Genomic DNA, 19,072 nt, shown 5'->3' with positions numbered 1-19,072 from the left:
CGAGCGGCAACAAAGAAACCTTACAAGCACGCCTTCGGGAAGAACTGGTGAAGGAAAAAGAAGATCCGGACACATATCTTTTTGAGGTCGAACCGGACTTGCTGGAACAGATCAATTACAAGATAGACGCCATGGACACCAAGATAGACACGATGGACTCGGGAATCAAAACGGAGTTATTGGCAATGAACCAACGCATACATGCTGTGGAGGTGAGAATCACCAACACTGACGAGCAGATGAATCAGAGGGTCGACGCAGTGGAGAAGGCCATCGACGAAATGAAGATACAAGTCCAACGCAAGCACACAAATGTACCAGAAGCAGATATGACGTCATTTGTACCTGAAGTCTCCGGGAAAATGAAGCCCCCCGTATTTGATGGTTCCGTGTCCTGGTCAGTATACAAGAAGCAATTTGACGCAGCAGCCAAAGTTAACAAATGGATCAGTGAGGAGGAGAAAGCAACAGCCCTTGTGTTATCCCTAAGAGGAAAAGCCTCCGAATTGCTACAGTCTCTACCGAACCAGCATGACTTCGCCGCCCTAGTCCAGGCTATGGAACTCCGATACGGGGATGAACATCTGCAAGAAGTATATCGTGTGCAACTAAAGACCAGACAACAGCGCCCCGATGAAACACTACAGGAACTAGAGACAGACATCGAACGCCTCGCACATCTGGCCTACCCAACCGCCGCACAAGATTTTCTGGAAGTCATTATTACAGACACTTTCATTGATGCCCTTCGAGACCCCGAGTTAAAGAAAGCCACCAGAGTTAGTGGTAAACGTAAGGCCAGTGAAGCCCTCGTATATGCTCTCTCATATGAAGCCGCCAAAGACGCATCAGGGAGCACTCATCAAGGCCGAAGGTTAGAAGTCAAAGAGGAAGAATTTACACAACTTGTGAGAAGGGTGACAGAGGCAATAGATGAACGACGAACAAACCAAGTACCAGAAAGTCAACCTAGGGTTCCTGTACGATGCTGGAATTGTAGTGAACTCGGTCATATACAAAGAAGCTGCACTAGAAAATTTGCACAAACTGGAACCCATTACAGATCAGAAAGGTATGCACGACCAAATTCTCGGGGCTACCAGGGAAACTAGCACGCGCCGGCTTCAAGGGGCGGAACCCGGCGACACAGAGAATGAGAGCCCCTGCAACCATCATCCCGGTCGCCGTGCTAGGGCAAAGTAAGAGTCTAAAGGTCATCGGGAAAATTGGATGTCAAAACTATCACTTCCTCCTTGATACTTGTGCCTCACGATCAGTCATCCGGACGGATAAAGTGGACAATAGCAAGAAAACGCCAGTTAGGGCCTACTCGTTGAAAACAGCCAGTGGAGAACTGATGCCCATAAAAGGCCTGATCGACATAACAGTCGAGATCGGAAATCAGTCATTCAAACACGAATTCCTGATTGCTGACGTCACAGATGACTGCATAATAGGACTCGACTTCATGCTGAAATATGGCTTTTCTTTGAATATCGGCGGAGGCACTTTACAATGTGGGGACCTCGAAGTACCCTTGCTTGGCGACGAAAATGAAGAAGATGGCCGAGCCAGAAGGGTTACGTTGGTGGAAAATACAACCTTGCCTGCTAAGTCGGAAATGATCATTTGGGGGAAGATTGAGGACGACTATCCCACTTCTGACACCAGTGTTACGGTTCTCTTCTACTCCGGCCTTCTATAAACACTGCTAAACACAACACAACACATCAACACATCAAGAACCTGCCAACAAGAGCTCCACAATAATCTGGTACTTTAATAATGAGTGAATAAGTAGAAGACAGCCAATACGACACAATTGGCAACACAATAAGCTACTACGAAAGTTAAACTGTACATCACCGTATACAACTCTACTGTCTCTATTTCTTCCTAGACTCGTACATAACACTTGAGGACTCGACAAGGACCGACTTCATGGCCAACTAACAGTCCTGGTCTCAACGCTCTCCGGTCTTGAACTGCCGCTTTCTTACACACTGTGTCACTCGTACCGCAGGCTTTCGATCACATGACCATAACATTGGTCATATTTGCGTGTAATCGTAGTACTGTCCCTTGTCCATGGCCCCGCTGACCTGAGTGATTCACGGGTGTGTCAGCTGAGCCTATAGTTAACCCTTTTGCGCCGCCAATAGGGTCGTAACAATATCTTGCAATGACCGTTTTCGTGACTTCGTTTCATACGAGCAAGAATTTTCGTTGTTTTGTATCTCCATTTTCATTTGCTCCTGAAAATGCTGCTGGTAATGTGCAACTTGAGCTGATAGAAATGCAGTCACATTCTTTGTTGAAAGCAAAGTATATAGAAGTGGCTGTGCCAAAATTTTACATTTGTTTACCTGAAAGGTACTTTGAATTGCGGAGATTTGCAGCAAGAATTCTAGATATGTTTGCAAGCACTTATCTCTGTGAACAGTTCATTACAATAATGAAAGCTACAAAAACACTTCACCATTCGAGATTATCTGAACAAAATTTGAATCAGTGATGAAAGTGTCAGTGGCAAACAAACTTCAACCCGACATTTATAAACTTGTATCCCAGAAAAGATGTCAAGCATAAGTACAACGAAACGAATGCGTACGGGTAATTATAGTACTTTCTAACTAACAAAAATAGTACTACAAATTTTGATAAAGGACATTAATTATTGTATTGTTTCTTATTTACATAAACTTGTAGGCTATGTTTTCCAACAGATTTTTGTCTGTAGCCCTTCAGGTCATAGTAAGTTTTTTAAGTGGCCCATACACCTTAATGTGTTTGATATGCCTGGACTAGAGTAACCTTGTAAATCACCGCAATGAAAAAAAAATCCAGGTATTCATCAATATCTGCTTCGAAGATTCGTATGATCCTCTAACTTGAACAGATTTTCGAATTAGAAGCTGTCGCAAAGAATAAAGCAGCAGCCCATCGAAGTTGAGATCCTTCAGAGACGTTGATAGGTCACACCCTTGGCATATCTCCAGCATTAACAGACAATCCCTCAGAGCACCAAAAATACAGTCATCCCTTAGTTATAGCGACTAATAACATGATTGAACTAGGAACACGCGTGGGCGTAATCATCTTCTTTTTTGGAGTAACGTCTGCATTTTATGGGAAGCGTGGTCGAGAGGCCAAGTGCTTGAACTTGGCTTGGCTTGGCTACCTAGAAGGGGGCTCGAGGTTCGACACCCGACTCGGGCAGAGTTGTGTTTACTGAGCGCCTAAAGGCAGAACGGAAAACAAACTCCTAGATACCCCCTCCCCCCCCCCCCCCCCACTGGTCCACAAATGAGATTGGACCAAAGCGCTCTGAGCATGCTATAAGCATGAAAGTAGCGCTATATAAAAGCTATAATACTAATTTTATAAGATAAGATAAGTGTCACGAGTCGAGTCTGTGACCTATTTCAACCAGTTTCTAGAAGCGAGGTCAAACCAGTGCTAGTGTCCAGCGTAAACAAGTTAATTTTAGGTACCAATCAAAGAAAGAGGTTAAGGAAAATAAATAGCACACGTCAACTTCTAGAAGGTCAAAGTTACTCAAATAATTGTCTGAGAAGTTTCCATGATTCTGGAATGTACGATTTAAAAAAGTATAAATTGGGGGAAAGTCAGTTAGTCGGGGTCCTCGCTTAGTCCTCGATTAGTAATAGTTTGATAGAGTTATAAGTTTTGTGATATTAGCGGGTCCATTAATTAAAGTTTTATTAGTTGGAGTAATATTATTAGTTGAAGTTGAATGTTATACTAAGTGAAGTTTCATGTATCTTTAAGTTTTATTTATGAAGTATCAAGTCAAGTTGTTATTGAATTGAGAAATTAATTTGATGTAAAAGTTGAAGAAGTATTATTAAAGACGTTTCGAGAAAATACAGAAATGTTTCTTTCTTCACTTTATTGAATTATCAAGTTTGATAATATAATCCCCGGCAAGTGTGATCGTCACAATAAGAATAGGACCAGAACCTGCCTCGATAAGGGAAAAAAATGTGAAGTAGTGTCCCCCTCTCAATTTTAACATGTGTATGTATTTGTGTTTATCACACAGATTACAGGATATGCAAGAAAAGTAGGTATCAAAATAAACCACCAAAAAACTAAAGTACTTAAAGTAAACAATAAACAAATTTTGAGACATAGAACTGGATTCTCAGACTATAGACCAAGTAGAACATTGTATATACCTTGGAAGTATATCAGGTGGAACAGATGAAGACATTCAACGCGTATAAATCTAGCGCGTCAGACATTTACACAGCTAAAACCAACCTGGAAATCTCCTCACATCTCAAACAAGACTAAACTAAGAATCTTTAACTTAAACATGGAGAACAACTGAAACGACAAAAAAAAATATATACAGACCTTCATCAACAGATGCCTGAGAATCATCCTAAAAATACACTGGTGCGACAAAGTAGAAAACACCAAACTGTGGGAGATGAGTGGACAGAAAAATATAGAAGTGCAGATCTTAGAGAGGAAGTGGAGATGGATTGGCCACACCCTTAGAAAAGATACCAGCAACAGAGCTAGGCAGGCCTTAGAGTGGAACCCCCAGGGAACAAGACGCAGAGGAAGACCAAAAAGAACGTGGCGACGCAGTGTACTAGAAGAAGCTGAGAGGACAGGGAAGAGCTGGGAAACCATCAAAAAACTAGCAAGAGACCGTGGAGAGTGGCGTGTTTTTGTCGAGGCCCTATGTTCCATGAGGAACCCAAAGGAATGATGATGATGATGATGATGATGTATTTGTGTATCAATAATATCAATCAGTGTATATGTAACCATATAAGTGCACATGATATCATTAGAACAATAAAAGAATGTTCCACATAATTCCTAATCTTAGGAATCAAAGACATTGCCAATCATATCATTCAATGATAAAAAGAAATGTTCGCTTTTACAAAAAAAAAAACAAATATTTATAAAGTTAAGTCCATAATCTACAAACTGAAGAGGAGGGGGGATGTAGCGTCTTTTGTTGTAAATGTTTGACATGTTTCTGATGTTCCTTCAGGGTTGAAGATAATTTACTTCCTCGCCCAAACGTCCCACAGGACAACAGGGCATGGGAGCGTGCAGGGTTTGAACCCGGGACCATCGATAAGTCCGAACGACAGTCCAGCGCGCAAACCGCACGACCAGGCAGACATCCTTTGGGTGTATAGGCTAACTTTAAAAGTAAAAAATTATATCCTTTGATATAGAGAAGAAGCAAAAAATAATATAATTATACTAATGAAGTATTTATTATATTGAAACATGTTTAGAAATCTCAAAACATCTCTCTTTTTCAGATGAGTTCCATGTTTCCGTTAGTCTGTGGTTGTTTAAGTTTTTTGAAAAAAAAAAGGGGGGAGCAGCCTCACATTCCCTCTTTGCACCTGGCCATACTACTGCTAAAGAATGCTGGTGTTAAAGATAATCCAACATATAAGACTAGGGCGCATTATCATCCGCTAAAACACTCAAAAGGGATGTTTTATGTGACATATCTTCTTTTCTAAAGACTTATTAAAAGATTAGTACAAATCAATAGCTTGCACTGCCAACCTTTTGATTCATCTTGACACTGAATCTACTGCGACTGTCCATAGGATTGCTCCATATGCTCGCACTACATGGTCACTTCGCCTCACCAGGGCCACAGATTCATTTTTAAATGGTAAGATGTTATTTGTATTGCATCTGCTTTACCATATGCGTACACGCTAGCATTAGCGTAGACATTGACTTTGACATTCGCGTAGACATTGACTTTATTATGTGCATACACATTTACTTCATCGTTCGCATAGACGTTCATTTTTTATACACGTAGGCGACTACGTTATCATAAACATAGAAATCTACTTTATCATAGGCGTAGAGATTCAAATTTATCATAGGCGTAGATGTATAATTGATTCTAAGTGGAGACATTTACTTTGGCATACGCGATGAAATTTACGTTGTCATGCATATAGACATTTACTTTATTATAGGCGTAGACATTTAATAGGCCATTGGCGTAGACATTGAATCTTTTCTTGGAGGAGTCATTTGTACTTAGACATTGACACTATTTCTAGGCAAAAACGTTTAATTTATCATAAGTATAAAGATTTCGTTGCTCGAGGCTAACTTAGAAGATAGTATTCAGACCTGAACTTTTTAGGCTCAAAAATAGCTCAATAATAGCATCATTCTCAGACCAATTTATTTTAAAATATGGTTCGCAAACAGCTGGCATTTTTTAACTAGAATATGCAGCCTTATTTAAAACTTTTCAGCGAACTAACAATTTGTCCAAATTATAATTTGAAGTAGTTTATAGTTATGAATTATTTTTCCAAAACAATAAAACATTAATCTCTATGTATTCCATCTAAAGTAGAATTACAAACAAAAAAGTCGCAAAATAATGGACTTGTCACTTATCAACCAGCAACCAAAATGCAAGTCTGATATCATGAAAATATTGTTGTTGTTGTTTTCATCCTTTGATAGTATCTGCTGCTACTTCTGACCTTGACCCTGTTCCCGTTGGTCATGTGGTGCCAAAGGACAGGTAAGCGTTAATAGTATGTTTGTTTTCTCTCTGCTGCTGCAATCTTTCATTCTTCCGTTCTCTTGTTCCCCCTAATTCTTTCACTTTCCCTCTCTTTCAGTCTTTTTGGCTCTGTTTATTACAAAACCTCTATTCAAGTCAGATCTTCATGGAACCTGGAACCAGCCAGGATTTAGCCAGAACCCATCCAGGAACAAGCCTAAAACCGGCTCCAACGAGTTTCCTATCAATTTAACAGTAGATGTATATCGCATGAGAAAAGAATTACTAGCTCGTTGGTCAAACGGGAAAATTTCTTGTTATTATACACATTATTTTTCTTCGGGACCATTCGTTACGGCACCCTGAATCGCAAACCACACAACTTCCTAGCAATTAGCAAAATTACAAGTAAAAAATATTTTTAGCGAAAAAAAAATGTAAACCAAATTTCTAGTTTTAGTCTAACTCTTCTATTGAAAAAAATGAAAAAAAAAGTGAAATTTCAATTAATTATTTTGAATCAATCTTGTCATTAATTTTTACAATACCTCTATTTTAAGTCAGAGCTTCATGGAACCTGGAGGGTGGGCGGAGGAGCCTGAAGGCTGACCTCAAAAACGGCTCTAACGATTTTCCTAGAAATTTAACAGGTGATGTATATCGCTGAGAAAAGAATTACTAGCTCGTTGGCCACACGGTGAAAACTCTAATTTGACTGTTATAAATTTTCGAGTAAAATAAAGTTTTGTTTTAAAAAAAAATGTTTCTAGAGTCGGAATTCAAACAGAAGGTCGTGAAATTCCTGATGGGAGGCCGACGCATTAGCCACTTAGCTATTCAAGTACTTATAAAAATAGAAAGGTTTATAGTCTAAAAAAGTCTGAAGTTAAAATTTTTTTTGTGAAAGACCTTATTCTCTAAATACTGATCATTCCCCTTCGTGTATTTATCCCTTTTAGCAATAACTAATTATAAGGTTTGTTACTTTTTAAGGGGAGAAGACTCTATTAGTTTTGTGAGGTCCGTCAGTCCGTCAGTCCTGTTTAGATCTCGTAAACTAGAAAAGTTAGTGAAAATCCGACATCATAATACATGAGATTATTCAAAGTTCTGATTCAACTGCTACTTTTTTATTTTCTGAAAGCGAAAAATCTATTTTTTTAAAATCAATTATGCAAGCATTGTTTTCCATAACAATGCACCATTTTTACAACTATTCACTATTAATAGTAACAAAATATCTGTCATGGTGGACCACTGCAGATATCAATTCTGAGTTGGTGTTTCCACCCAAACTGTGCAAAGTTTCAACTTGATCCGAGAATGGGAGGTGTGAGAACTATCGTGTGAAAGATTTCACCCAGACAGACAGATGGAATGAATAAATATAACCTTTGCAAAAAATAAAAACATAAAATATCCCACTGGCTGTTTTATAAAACACTCTAGATGAAAATAAACCTGACTGTTTCTTCTTTGACTATTCCTATGAAATGCAGATGGTTCCTGCTTGATTTCCAACATGAAAGTCTTCAAAAATAATGTAGTATTTACATTGCCCGGATTATCCAGATGTACCAAACATATATGTAGAAATGGGAAAATAGAAGTTTATGAACACGGTAAGTTCTCAAATTTTTATTCATGACCCCTCTCCCATAAAAAAAATGTACGTTCACGCTCCTTCCCACCACCCCTATTGCCCTAAGATATTTGATAGATTGACGCCCTTTTTAATTCCAGGTATTATATGTCAGTGCCAAGTATGATTTTTAGATATCATAAGGGTTAGACTAAAATTAAATTCAGAAGAGTCTGGGAAATGGCGCTTTGAGATCCCTCCTCGAGAACCGGGTCAGAGTTAATCGTTTGAAAATATAGAAATTCATTCTCCTGGCGTCTAAAACTGAGACCAATCTCTATAGAAGTCCTGAGCACTGACCTGCCTAGTCGCAATCTGTGGGCAGTTTAATCCAATAGCTGGTTGCCACGTCACAGGTCTGTACCACCTGGTACTTTATGACAAGCTTGTTCAGCACTGAAACTCTCGTCTAGCACGACAAGCTGTTTTCTCTGAAAATGTTTTTAGTCTGTCAGTATGTCAATGTAAATTTACTTTTGCCTCAAGCGTCCTCAAAATTCTCTTTTGCTTGTACATTCAGCTTGTGATTTCGAGGGTCAGTGCTACCTGGCCAACTCAACATTTCAATTAAGATGTATAGTCTACAAGTGCATGGTACAAATGATGCCCCTGGCAAGGCGCACTCAAGTAGCGCTCTTAGAAAATAGTAAGTGTCAATAAGGAAATGACGAATTGTATCTAAGAAAGTTTTCTTAAGTTTCATGAACGTCTTCCCCAACTGTATAATCCTCTTTCTTCTGCTTCTATCCCATAACCCCGTGCCTGAGGGAAGAAAATACAATAAACATGCATATATGTAACCCTGCCGGACCAAGTCAAACAAAGGGCGGTTGGGGATGACCTTCACCTATGCCCCACTTTTTATGCTTTCATTTAGGTAGGACTTGAGACAATGTAAAATAGTTCCTCAGAAATCAAACGTATTATAAGGACTCCATATCAAAGTGTGATTTCTAGAGTGTTGTTATGAAGACTGTATGTGTTGCCAACGTTACAATCATGCAGCGTAGAGATTGTTTTTTTGTTGGTGTAGAATGATGAAACCAAGGGCTGGTCTGTCATAATTCATAAGTGAGGGATTTTATAGTTACTAGAGGAGACGGACCAGAGACGCAAGTAAAGATTTTTTTTTTTTTGCAGCGAGTTTGATTTTTTTTTTAAATACGTTACTATTTTTGTTACTATTGCTACTATTAGATTTCAAGTTGAATCTGTGTACATTGTTACGAAAAGTTATTTTGAGTTTCTGTTCATATTTGAAGTTTATTGAAATTTTTAAAAAGTTCTACAATATAAATATATCATAAGCCTACATCGGCTTAGTTGAACTAGCTGTTTGGGGCCACTAACAAACAACTGACCATCAACATTTGTGTTTTGACCTCTGTCAAAGAGCACCTCACAAATAAATAACTAAATCTAAATAACATATAACAGAGAGATGTGAATCTGGAGTTCACTAGGCCCTAAGATATTTAATATAGTGGCGCCCTTTTTAAGTCCAAGTATTATATGTCAGTGCCAAGTAGGATTTTCAGATATTTATATGGCTTAAACTAATATTAAATTCAGAAGTTTATAGTTTATTCATAACAATTAAACTACTATTAGGCCTAAATTCAGAAGTTTATAGTTTATTCATAACAATCTCATTCAGATACGACAGTACTTATAGGGGAGGGGGGAAGGCCGAAGTAAATTAGGTCTAGATTGCTGCCTGGTCGTACGGTTTGCTCGATGGACTGTCTCTCGGACTTGGTTCAGACCCCGCCCTCTTCCATCCCCCGTCGTCCTGCGGGAGGCTTGGACTAGGAAATAAAATCTTCAACTCTGAAGGAACATCCGAAATATGTAGAAACAAACACATTTTTTTACTTTAAATCCCTTGAGTAACACAAGTCTTCTTGATATCAACCATTGGCTTTCATTACCTCCACTAAAGGGATGCAACTGATTTACATTTAAGTATATTCTGTTTTTTTTTAGATTTCCAGATCTAGCAGTTCTCCATATAGTTTTTAATCTCTATAGGAGGGTTTCGGGGCAATTGTCTTCTTCGGTTCGGGCCTCTATATTGAGTATGCAGCTTAGACGCGAGGAGAATGAATTTCTATAGTTTCAAATGCAGGAAGACCTACTCTGACCCGGTTCCCGCGGAGGGAACTCAAAGCACCATATCCCTGACTCCTGACTCTTTAGTTGGCTTGGTGGGAAGGAGCGTGAGCATATCTTTTTATTGGGGGTCGGCAATATCTGGCGATGGTGCACAAGAAAAAGTCTAGTTAGTCCGAATCTTGAGCTTCCGGTCCGTATGTTGTCTCATTCTGTGTTTTCCTCTATAGTTGTCACTCTACGCCATAGCTTACGCCCTAGCTTACGCCCTAGCCTACGCCCTAGCCTACTCCCTAGCCTAGTACTTCCGAAAATGATGTGATTATTTAAGACTATTGACGAATATTTCATAGCTGCTGCCAAGTAGAACAAACGAGAGATTGCCTCAGTTTTGATCTAGATTGCCTTGAACTGCCTCAGTTTTGATCTAGATTGCCTTGAACTGCCTCAGTTTTGATCTAGATTGCCTTGAACTGCCTCAGTTTTGATCTAGATTGCCTTGAACTGCCTCAGTTTTGATCTAGATTGCCTTGAACTGCCTCAGTTTTGATCTAGATTGCCTTGAACTGCCTCAGTTTTGATCTAGATTGCCTTGAACTGTCTGATTAATTTTTGTACATATACAATGGTTGACTACAAAAGAAAAAACAAGGGACAAGGGAGATAATCGCTCTCTGCATTCTAACGTTCTAAACATGAATTGTCTCCATATTAGAAAAAACTTGGAACTATTTTTAACTGTGACTTCATATGCCCTAGTCGGAAATATTTAAGTCTTGTTTTTACCAACTCTGCCTGTCTGTCTGTCTGGTAAAATATTTGTACACGTTATTTCTCCGATATTCAATCTGGGATCAAGCTGAAAATGTGTACAATTATTTCTTTTAACTGACTACACAAGAATTATAAAAAAAAACTTGCAATGCAGTATTAACTAGCTATTAATAAATTATTTTGTTAGGTATCTCGAACAAGGGAAAGAAATTGTACTTGACCGAAATAGTGGTATACGCTATATAAGTTCTCTTAATAGGTCGTCGTCTGAATCTTAACTCAATGAGTGCGGAGCGTCTATCCCATAGACGGTCTGTCTGCCCTAAACGCACGGAACGTCTATCCCATAGACGTTCTTACCCTACCTTTGTTTCGTTGCATTTTTAAATTAAAAATTTTAACTAACAACAGTGGAACTATTTTTAATTTATAAAAGAGTTCTTCATCCTTTGTTTACATAGAAATTAGAAGCTTTTGGCTTTATTTAGACATTTATTTATTACTTTTTTTACAATGTAAAAAAACGTCGCCATGACTACGCTAGTCCAAGACACACCCACAATGTTGACTACTGAAGAAACTTTATAATTATTCTAAAAATTATCACAAATAAATAGTAATAATGAAGAATTTGATCTAGATTAGATTCAGGTAGGTCTAAATTTAGCGTATTTATATGATTATATCTATATTATTAGTATTTAGATCTAAATCTATTATTGTCAGTAGGCTAGGTGTAGTCTGTAGATCGAGATTGACTAGATCTAGATCTAAGCTTTTATCTCTAGACTTGGACTCTAGATCTAGATATATCTTTAGATCTAAGCTTCTGGTAAATAAAAAGAAAGGAAATGGTAGATCTACAATAATCTACATCAAATAATCATCCACTGTACTGTGGGCATTTTTTCCCCATTTTCTTTTTTTTTTTTAGTATTGTTTATCTGTAAAAATCTACAACATCATGGCTATGCTTGTCCAAGACACACCCACAATGTTTACTACTGAAGAAGCTTTATTATTGTTTTATTTATACTTCTATGAATTGTAATAATGAAGATCTTGATCAAGATTTAGCATAGGATGAAGCAGACTTGGACATTATTAGCATTTAGATTTAGATCTAGAATTGCCTTATATGCTTAGGCTTAGGCCTTAGCCTTAGACTAGGGCTAGGTCTTGAATGTAGATCAAGGTTGACTAGATCTATGCTTTTATCTTTACACCTTTGTAGATTCCTATAGATCTAACCCTTAGATAAATGAAAACAACAGAAATGGCAGATCTAAATCCAATATTCATCCACCATGCTGGGCCTTTTCTTGGTATATTTTCTAGCAATTTTTTTTAGTATTGTTTTTTGGTAAAAATCATCACCATCACTATACTGGTTCAAGTTGCACTCCAAAAGGTTTACTACTAAATAAAAGTAAAATATAAAACTATTCTAAATCCATAATTTATCACAAAGGAACAGTAATAATGATCTATTCGATGTCTAAATCTTAGGTAAAATGAATTAGGATTTTTATTGTCCTTCATCTAGTTAGAGATTTAGGCTTTGATCTCTCGCTAGCCTATGTCTTGCACTGGTCTAGTATTAGAATGAAAGATGTTCTATGCAAATAAAAAGAAGACAAATCTAGATCTATATCCCATTGATTCAAATGTACATAATATTTGAGTGCATTTGGTTGATAGATTTAGTGCTGGTATCTATTGTTATTGGTAGTAATGAAAAGTGCAATAATTTTCACTTTTTTTTCTGACTAAAAAACCAGGTAAAAATAATAATATAATCAATGATTCATCATCTTTTATTGACTATTTTATCACATTTCTTTTTGAAAATATCACAAAGGAACAGTAATAATGATCTATTTGATGTCTAAATCTTAGGTAAAATGAATTAGGATTTTTATTGTCCTTCATCTAGTTAGAGATTTAGGCTTTGATCTCTTGCTAGCCTATGTCTTGCACTGGTCTAGTATTAGAATGAAAGATGTTCTATGCAAATAAAAATAAGACAAATCTAGATCTATATCCCATTGATTCAAATGTACATAATATTTGAGTGCATTTGGTTGATAGATTTAGTACTGGTATCTATTGTTATTGGTAGAAATGAAAAGCACAATAATTTTCACTTTTTTTCTGACTAAAAAACAAGGTAAAAATAATAATATAATCAATGATTCATCATCTTTTATTGACTGTTTTATCACATTTCTTTTTGAAAATGCTGTAAATAGTCTAAATATGCTGTTTCAACAGTAATACAAAGAACAAAATCTAAATTTAGGTCTCAAAAGTTCTAAAGTTGGCATCCATTTTTTTTTCTGAGTGTCATATTATTTAGATTATAATTTGTATCTTATATTTAAATAGAAAGATGTTTACATTTTCACATTCTCCATTCATTTACCTTTACTTTGATACCAAATTTGTTACTATAGCATCATTGGTACTTAAACAATAAATTTTTGTTTTAGCCATGTTTGGAACATTTTCTTATTTTTAAAAAAAAAGTAGCATTTTTTTGAAAACAAAACACAGCAGTCAAAGAGTTAAAGAACACACATGAAATACGACGAAGTTATAGAAACAAAAAACTACTACATTCATAAGAGCTGTACTAGCAGAGTAGTTACATTGTTCGTAGCTACAACTGTGACGATATAATCTATTCATTGCTACCTCAAATATTTTTTCTCACATAATTGAAAATATTGTTAAAAAATTAACCTTTTTTTTTCTCTTGACTATCAGATTATTGTTTGAATATTAGTCGCCTTTCTGTTTGTTTTAAAGATCCTAACGTCCAACTAACATTCTTCCTTACAGACTGCCTAGATATGTTTGGACAATGTCACAAGCCGGGAGCAAGGTTTCCAGTACATAAAGATGGAATCACCTATGGGAGCTGTACCTGTAAGACAGATCTAACCGGAAACAGAATCAACGTTTGCAAAAGTAAAATGTGAATTTTTTTCTTCTTCTTCTTCTTATTATTATTCTAGATTTTATATAGCGCTACTTTCATGCTTATAGCATGCTCAGAGCGCTTTTGGTCCAATGGGGGGGAGTGGGTATCTAGGAGTTGGTTTTCCGTGCTGCCTTTAAGCGCTCAGTAAACACAACTCTGCCCGAGTCGGGTGTCGAACCTCGAGCCCCCTTTTAGGTAGCCAAGACAAGCGCACTTGGCCTCTCGACCACGCTTCTTGTGACGATCGCACGCGTCAGTCCTATAAAATCTCTTGAGAATCGTGTTAAGACGTTTCACTTTCACTAGACGGACGTTTCACTTTCATTAGACGGATGTTTCACTTTCACTAGACGGATGTTTCACTTTCACTAGACGGACGTTTCACTTTCATTAGACGGATGTTTCACTTTCATTAGAAGGACGTTTAACTTTCACTAGACGGATGTTTCACTTTCACTAGACGGATGTTTCACTTTCATTACACGGATGTTTCACTTTCATTAGACGGACGTTTCACTTTCATTAGACGGATGTTTCACTTTCATTAGACGGATGTTTCACTTTCACTAGACGGATGTTTTACTTTCATTAGACGGATGTTTCACTTTCATTAGACGGATGTTTCAATTGCATTAGACGGACGTTTCACTTTCATTAGACGGACGTTTCACTTTCATTAGACGCATGTTTTACTTTCATTAGACGGATGTTTCACTTTCACTAGACGGATGTTTCACTTTCACTAGACGGACGTTTCACTTTCACTAGACGGGCGTTTCACTTTCATTAGACTGACGTTTTGTCTTCACTAGGTTTACGTTGAATTTCTACCAGTTTGACGTTTCACGTCCGCTAGGATGACATTTTACTTTCAGCCATCTTGACTTTTTATTTTCACCGAACGGATGTTTCACTTTCACTACTACGATGTAAAACATTGGCTAGTCTGATGTCTGACTTTCACCGAACTGATGTTTCACTTTCACTACTACGCTGTAAAACATTGGCTAGTCTGATGTCTGACTTTCACCGAACTGATGTTTCACTTTCACTACTACGATGTAAAACATTGGCTAGTCTGATGTCTGACTTTCTCGCTAACTTGCTTTACATTCGAATGGTAATCAAAGACACTCGACGCTTCATAACACCATCTTTACGATACAGTGTCTCCAGATGTCAATGTAGCCGAGGTTTTTTTTTATCTCAGTTTGAATAAATTCCAAGACTTCTATAATAATATTTTTTTTTCAATTTTGTGTAAATCAATAAGCGTCAATAGAGAATTGAATTTCACAGAAACAGCTGAGTTGTAATAAACTGTTAGGTACAACTAGTGATGGGCAAAAGTGGAATAAAAAGTTATAAGAAAAATATAATAAAAATAATTAAGGCCGAAGTTTAACTAAGAAAAAAAAAGTTAAAATCGTAGTTTAATTTTAATTTTTTTTTAGCTACAAACTAACAATTTCAATTAGAAAGTGTACAACTTTTAAACATGTGGTAGCAGGTGAGACACACATCCCTGTTTTCTGATCATCTACATAATACCAACAGCGTTGATTTAAAAAAAAAAAAAAAGATGCAATTAACAACTATTTAGTCATTGTCTGCATTTGAAGAGAGATTGATAAAGTAAGATGGTGTAGAGGTTATGGACCCAATATCTGCACTTCAACTATAAATGTTATTAAATATTTTTGGCCAAAAGCTTCTATGCAATATTATGAGTGAAGTTGTTTAGAATTATTTTTTGAGTCACGTGGTGGTGTTTAATTTCAGTTAGTACATAGTGGGACTCTGATGAGCGTGTAAGCTCAATATTTAGTCATTTTAATCAATTCATTAAAGTAAACGATAAATTATTAACTTCAGGAACATCAAGTACACCCTTTTAATAGTTTAAGCCTAAGATGAAGCTGAAGCGTATAATTGATACTATTCTTTATTAGACCTATTATTGAGAACTAGGTCTAAATCTATAGTTAGGTCTATGTAAGATAACCAACTGTTCCAGACAAGTCTGCCAAGTGATCTAGGATTGTAGCGCATTTAGAAAGCTAACTAAAAGCATGAAATTGCGCTAAACAAAAACAATCGGTACAAACATTTCTAATTACACAGATTTATTATTGTTTATCTATATAGGTATATTACTAATAAAATTACATATGTAATTGATGCAATTACATTTAATATAAGCTTTGTTTTTTTTTTAAGTTTTTTAAAATTATTAGGCTACTATTTATTATTGTTTACAAATCTAACACGTTACAATTTAATGAAATTCTGAACTTACGATTCTAGACTTACCTCCCTTTCATAATAGAGTACAGTGTTTTACGTGCTTTGTTCCTTCAGAGTTGAAGAGAATCTACATCTTAGGCCGAACCCCCGCAGGACGACGGGGGATGGGAGCGGGCAAGGTATGAATCCGTGACAGTAGAGACGACCGAACGACAGTCCAGCACACCTACCACACGACCAGACAGCCGTCCAGCAATACAGTAATCAAAGAAATTTCACATCAATGTGTTAATTTGCTCGGATACCAGAAGTAGAATGTAGAATATGCAATGATTTAAGTCAAATAATTTAATAGTTTGAAACATTTAAATTTGAAATTTGTATAGTCAACATTTTTTTTCCTATTACAAGAGCCCGTTTGGTTGTGGGCCCGGGTGCTAAGAACCCCTTCTCGCTATGGTTGCTACGCCACTGATCTAGATGTAACATTTTGATTATTATTCAATATTTATATTATATAATAATAGGCCTATAATAAAAATGAGATCCAATAATCGAGACATTTTCCCCCAGAGCTAGATGACTTTTAAACAAAATTGTTGATAATAATAAAATAATAATTTGTAGCTGTAAATTTGTTATGCCCATTTATTTATGTATTTTGAGTAGGCCCTGGGCGAATATGTCCTACTGTTTTATTCCTCTTCGAATTCAAATCTATGATCATCAGACATTATGATGTTGATCAGTGTTTCATTATATCTATTAGTTTGTTGTTTAATTTGCATGCGTCTCCGAGGAGATGGACCTTTAGCCTAATAGAAGGCTACATGCACTTATGCCAATTTCCTATACCAAATCTAACATACCCATATCTCTACATAGGGCCCACCAAGACTATTGTGTATACTCACATTTATTCTTACAAACATGTAGGCCTAGATACAAACCCATTAGCTTGTTTGTAGGTATGATTAATTTCCTAATATTTTAGATTTGTATCAATATTTAAAAACAAAACAAATGATTAGACAGATGTTATTGAGACGTTTGCAAATCTTTTTAAATTGAAAAACTACTTTAGAAAAGCTCGTTGTGTTTTTTTGGTTTAAATTTTGCTTTATACGAGAATTTAACCTGTTGTACATTTTGTTGATTTGGTTAAGGATGGGTGCTGGGTCGTGTATGCGTTTGGGACTTTTTGTTTTGTTTGTTTAACATGTTTCGAATGTTCCTTCAGAGTTGAAGATAATTTACTTCCTAGTCCAAACCTCCCGCAGGATGACGGGGGATGGGAGCGGCCAGGGTTTGAACCCGGAGCCATCGATAAGTCCGAACAACAGTCCAGCGCGCAAACTGCACGACCAGGCAGCCATCCTTAACCATACCAACTGTCATCAAGATAATAAGGAGTAAGAGCCTTGTCCCCCATGAGTCTATGCAGTCTTGTGTGAGGTTTGGGTCAGAATGTTATAATATTCATTTCTGAAAGAACATTAGATGTTTATAATTTTTTTGTAATGTTAAGTGCAAGGAGTTTAGTGAGATTTAACGTAGACCTATTCGATTGCCTATTCATTTTCTTTGAGTTTTAAATTATTTAAAATTATTATCTTATCTTATCTTAAGAAATACAAACGTTACTTCCAAAAATAAGATGATTACGTCCTGCGCATGTTCCTAGGTCAATCAAGTCATGCATGTTTTAACCAATGACCTAAATTCTGCCAAGTCATTTGTTTTCCAGGATAGCTCAGGCAACCCATTCCATAGAGTCTGCCTTTATCTTTGTGTCTTTCTGAGTATTTCATTAGGTTGACATTAATTGTGGAAAAGTATAAAATGTTGGTCATTGTGCTGACCACACGACACGCTTGTTTACCGTGGGCCACAGAAACAGATGACCTGTACAACATCTGTCCCATAGATCGCAAGGTCTGAAAGGGGAGCTTTATTTTTTTTTATAACGAGTCCACTACAATCATTAATAAAAAATATAATAGTTATAATAAATATATAATAAATATAATAAATATATAATAAATATAATAAATACAAAATAGAAAGAAGACCAGTACGTGATTATCGTTTTAATTCTACCCCTCCCCTTTCCACTTTTCTGCCGAAAGCATGAATTTTAAACCTAGATTGTCAAATATCAAATCCAATCCTAAATTTCTAAACTGTTTATTCTCTGGCATAAATTTGGCACAATTATTTTTTTCCTGAAACATTTAGAATTAATTAGGAACTTTTAAGTGGAACAAATGAGATGAAATTTGAGACCAAATTCTATTTTCGTAGTCCCCTTTTCCCATCCATTTCTCGGATGTTTCTATGTTTAAATAACTTTGGTCCTAGAACTCTGTTTCAATATATGTCATGACTGCTTAAACAATGCACAAAATTAAGAGAAATAGGTCTGTGTAATTGACCATTTCTCTCACCAACTTTGTTTTCAGAGCTTTGCAATATGTTTATGTAACCAAACAAAATTTCTTACAGATGTAGGCTAAGGTGGACATTAGGAGTCAATTACAGAGATAGGATCATAAGTAAAAAAAAAATCCTATGCCGAACTTGGAGTTCACCACTCAATGATGTTGCGGGACATGTCCTCCAACAGAATGAATCACGCATGCTACGAGTTACAATGACATGGAGACCAATACAATAAAAGCGCAAACAGGGACGCTCTCGTAGAACTTGGCACCACACCTTTGTGAAAATGTGAATGTGTATAGGATAGAGGCTA

The 19,072-nt window shown here is 36.6% G+C and overlaps 2 protein-coding genes across 4 annotated transcripts in view; one reads left to right on the top strand and one right to left on the bottom strand.

Annotated features, from left to right (window-relative positions):
• LOC106055629 (uncharacterized) overlaps positions 1-19,072 on the bottom strand; it is a 116,155-nt gene that overhangs the window by 95,993 nt on the left and 1,090 nt on the right. The window lies entirely within an intron of this gene.
• On the top strand, positions 5,618-18,281 carry LOC129923054 (uncharacterized). Of its 3 annotated transcripts, XM_056011940.1 has the most exons (7): positions 5,618-5,689; positions 6,514-6,574; positions 7,117-7,206; positions 8,056-8,178; positions 8,719-8,844; positions 13,929-14,057; positions 16,432-18,281. In XM_056011940.1, the coding sequence occupies exons 1-7, from the start codon at positions 5,687-5,689 to the stop codon at positions 16,500-16,502; spliced, it is 603 nt and encodes a 200-aa protein (XP_055867915.1). In that variant the 5' UTR covers positions 5,618-5,686; the 3' UTR covers positions 16,503-18,281. The 3 variants fall into 3 exon arrangements, with proteins under 3 accessions (XP_055867915.1, XP_055867916.1, XP_055867917.1); XM_056011941.1 differs by lacking the exon at positions 7,117-7,206; XM_056011942.1 differs by lacking the exon at positions 8,719-8,844.

The sequence above is a fragment of the Biomphalaria glabrata genome, chromosome 15, assembly GCF_947242115.1.
Source record: "Biomphalaria glabrata chromosome 15, xgBioGlab47.1, whole genome shotgun sequence".
Taxonomy (NCBI): domain Eukaryota; kingdom Metazoa; phylum Mollusca; class Gastropoda; family Planorbidae; genus Biomphalaria; species Biomphalaria glabrata.
Note: the sequence above shows the minus strand (reverse complement) of the source record. Positions and strands in the feature narration are given on the sequence as shown.

Coding starts and splice junctions, on each gene's coding strand:
- LOC129923054 (XM_056011940.1), top strand. Junction 7,207..8,055: donor TTTTCCTAGAAATTTAACAG/GTGATGTATATC, acceptor TATGAAATGCAG/ATGGTTCCTGCTTGATTTCC. Junction 8,179..8,718: donor AATAGAAGTTTATGAACACG/GTAAGTTCTCAA, acceptor TTGTACATTCAG/CTTGTGATTTCGAGGGTCAG.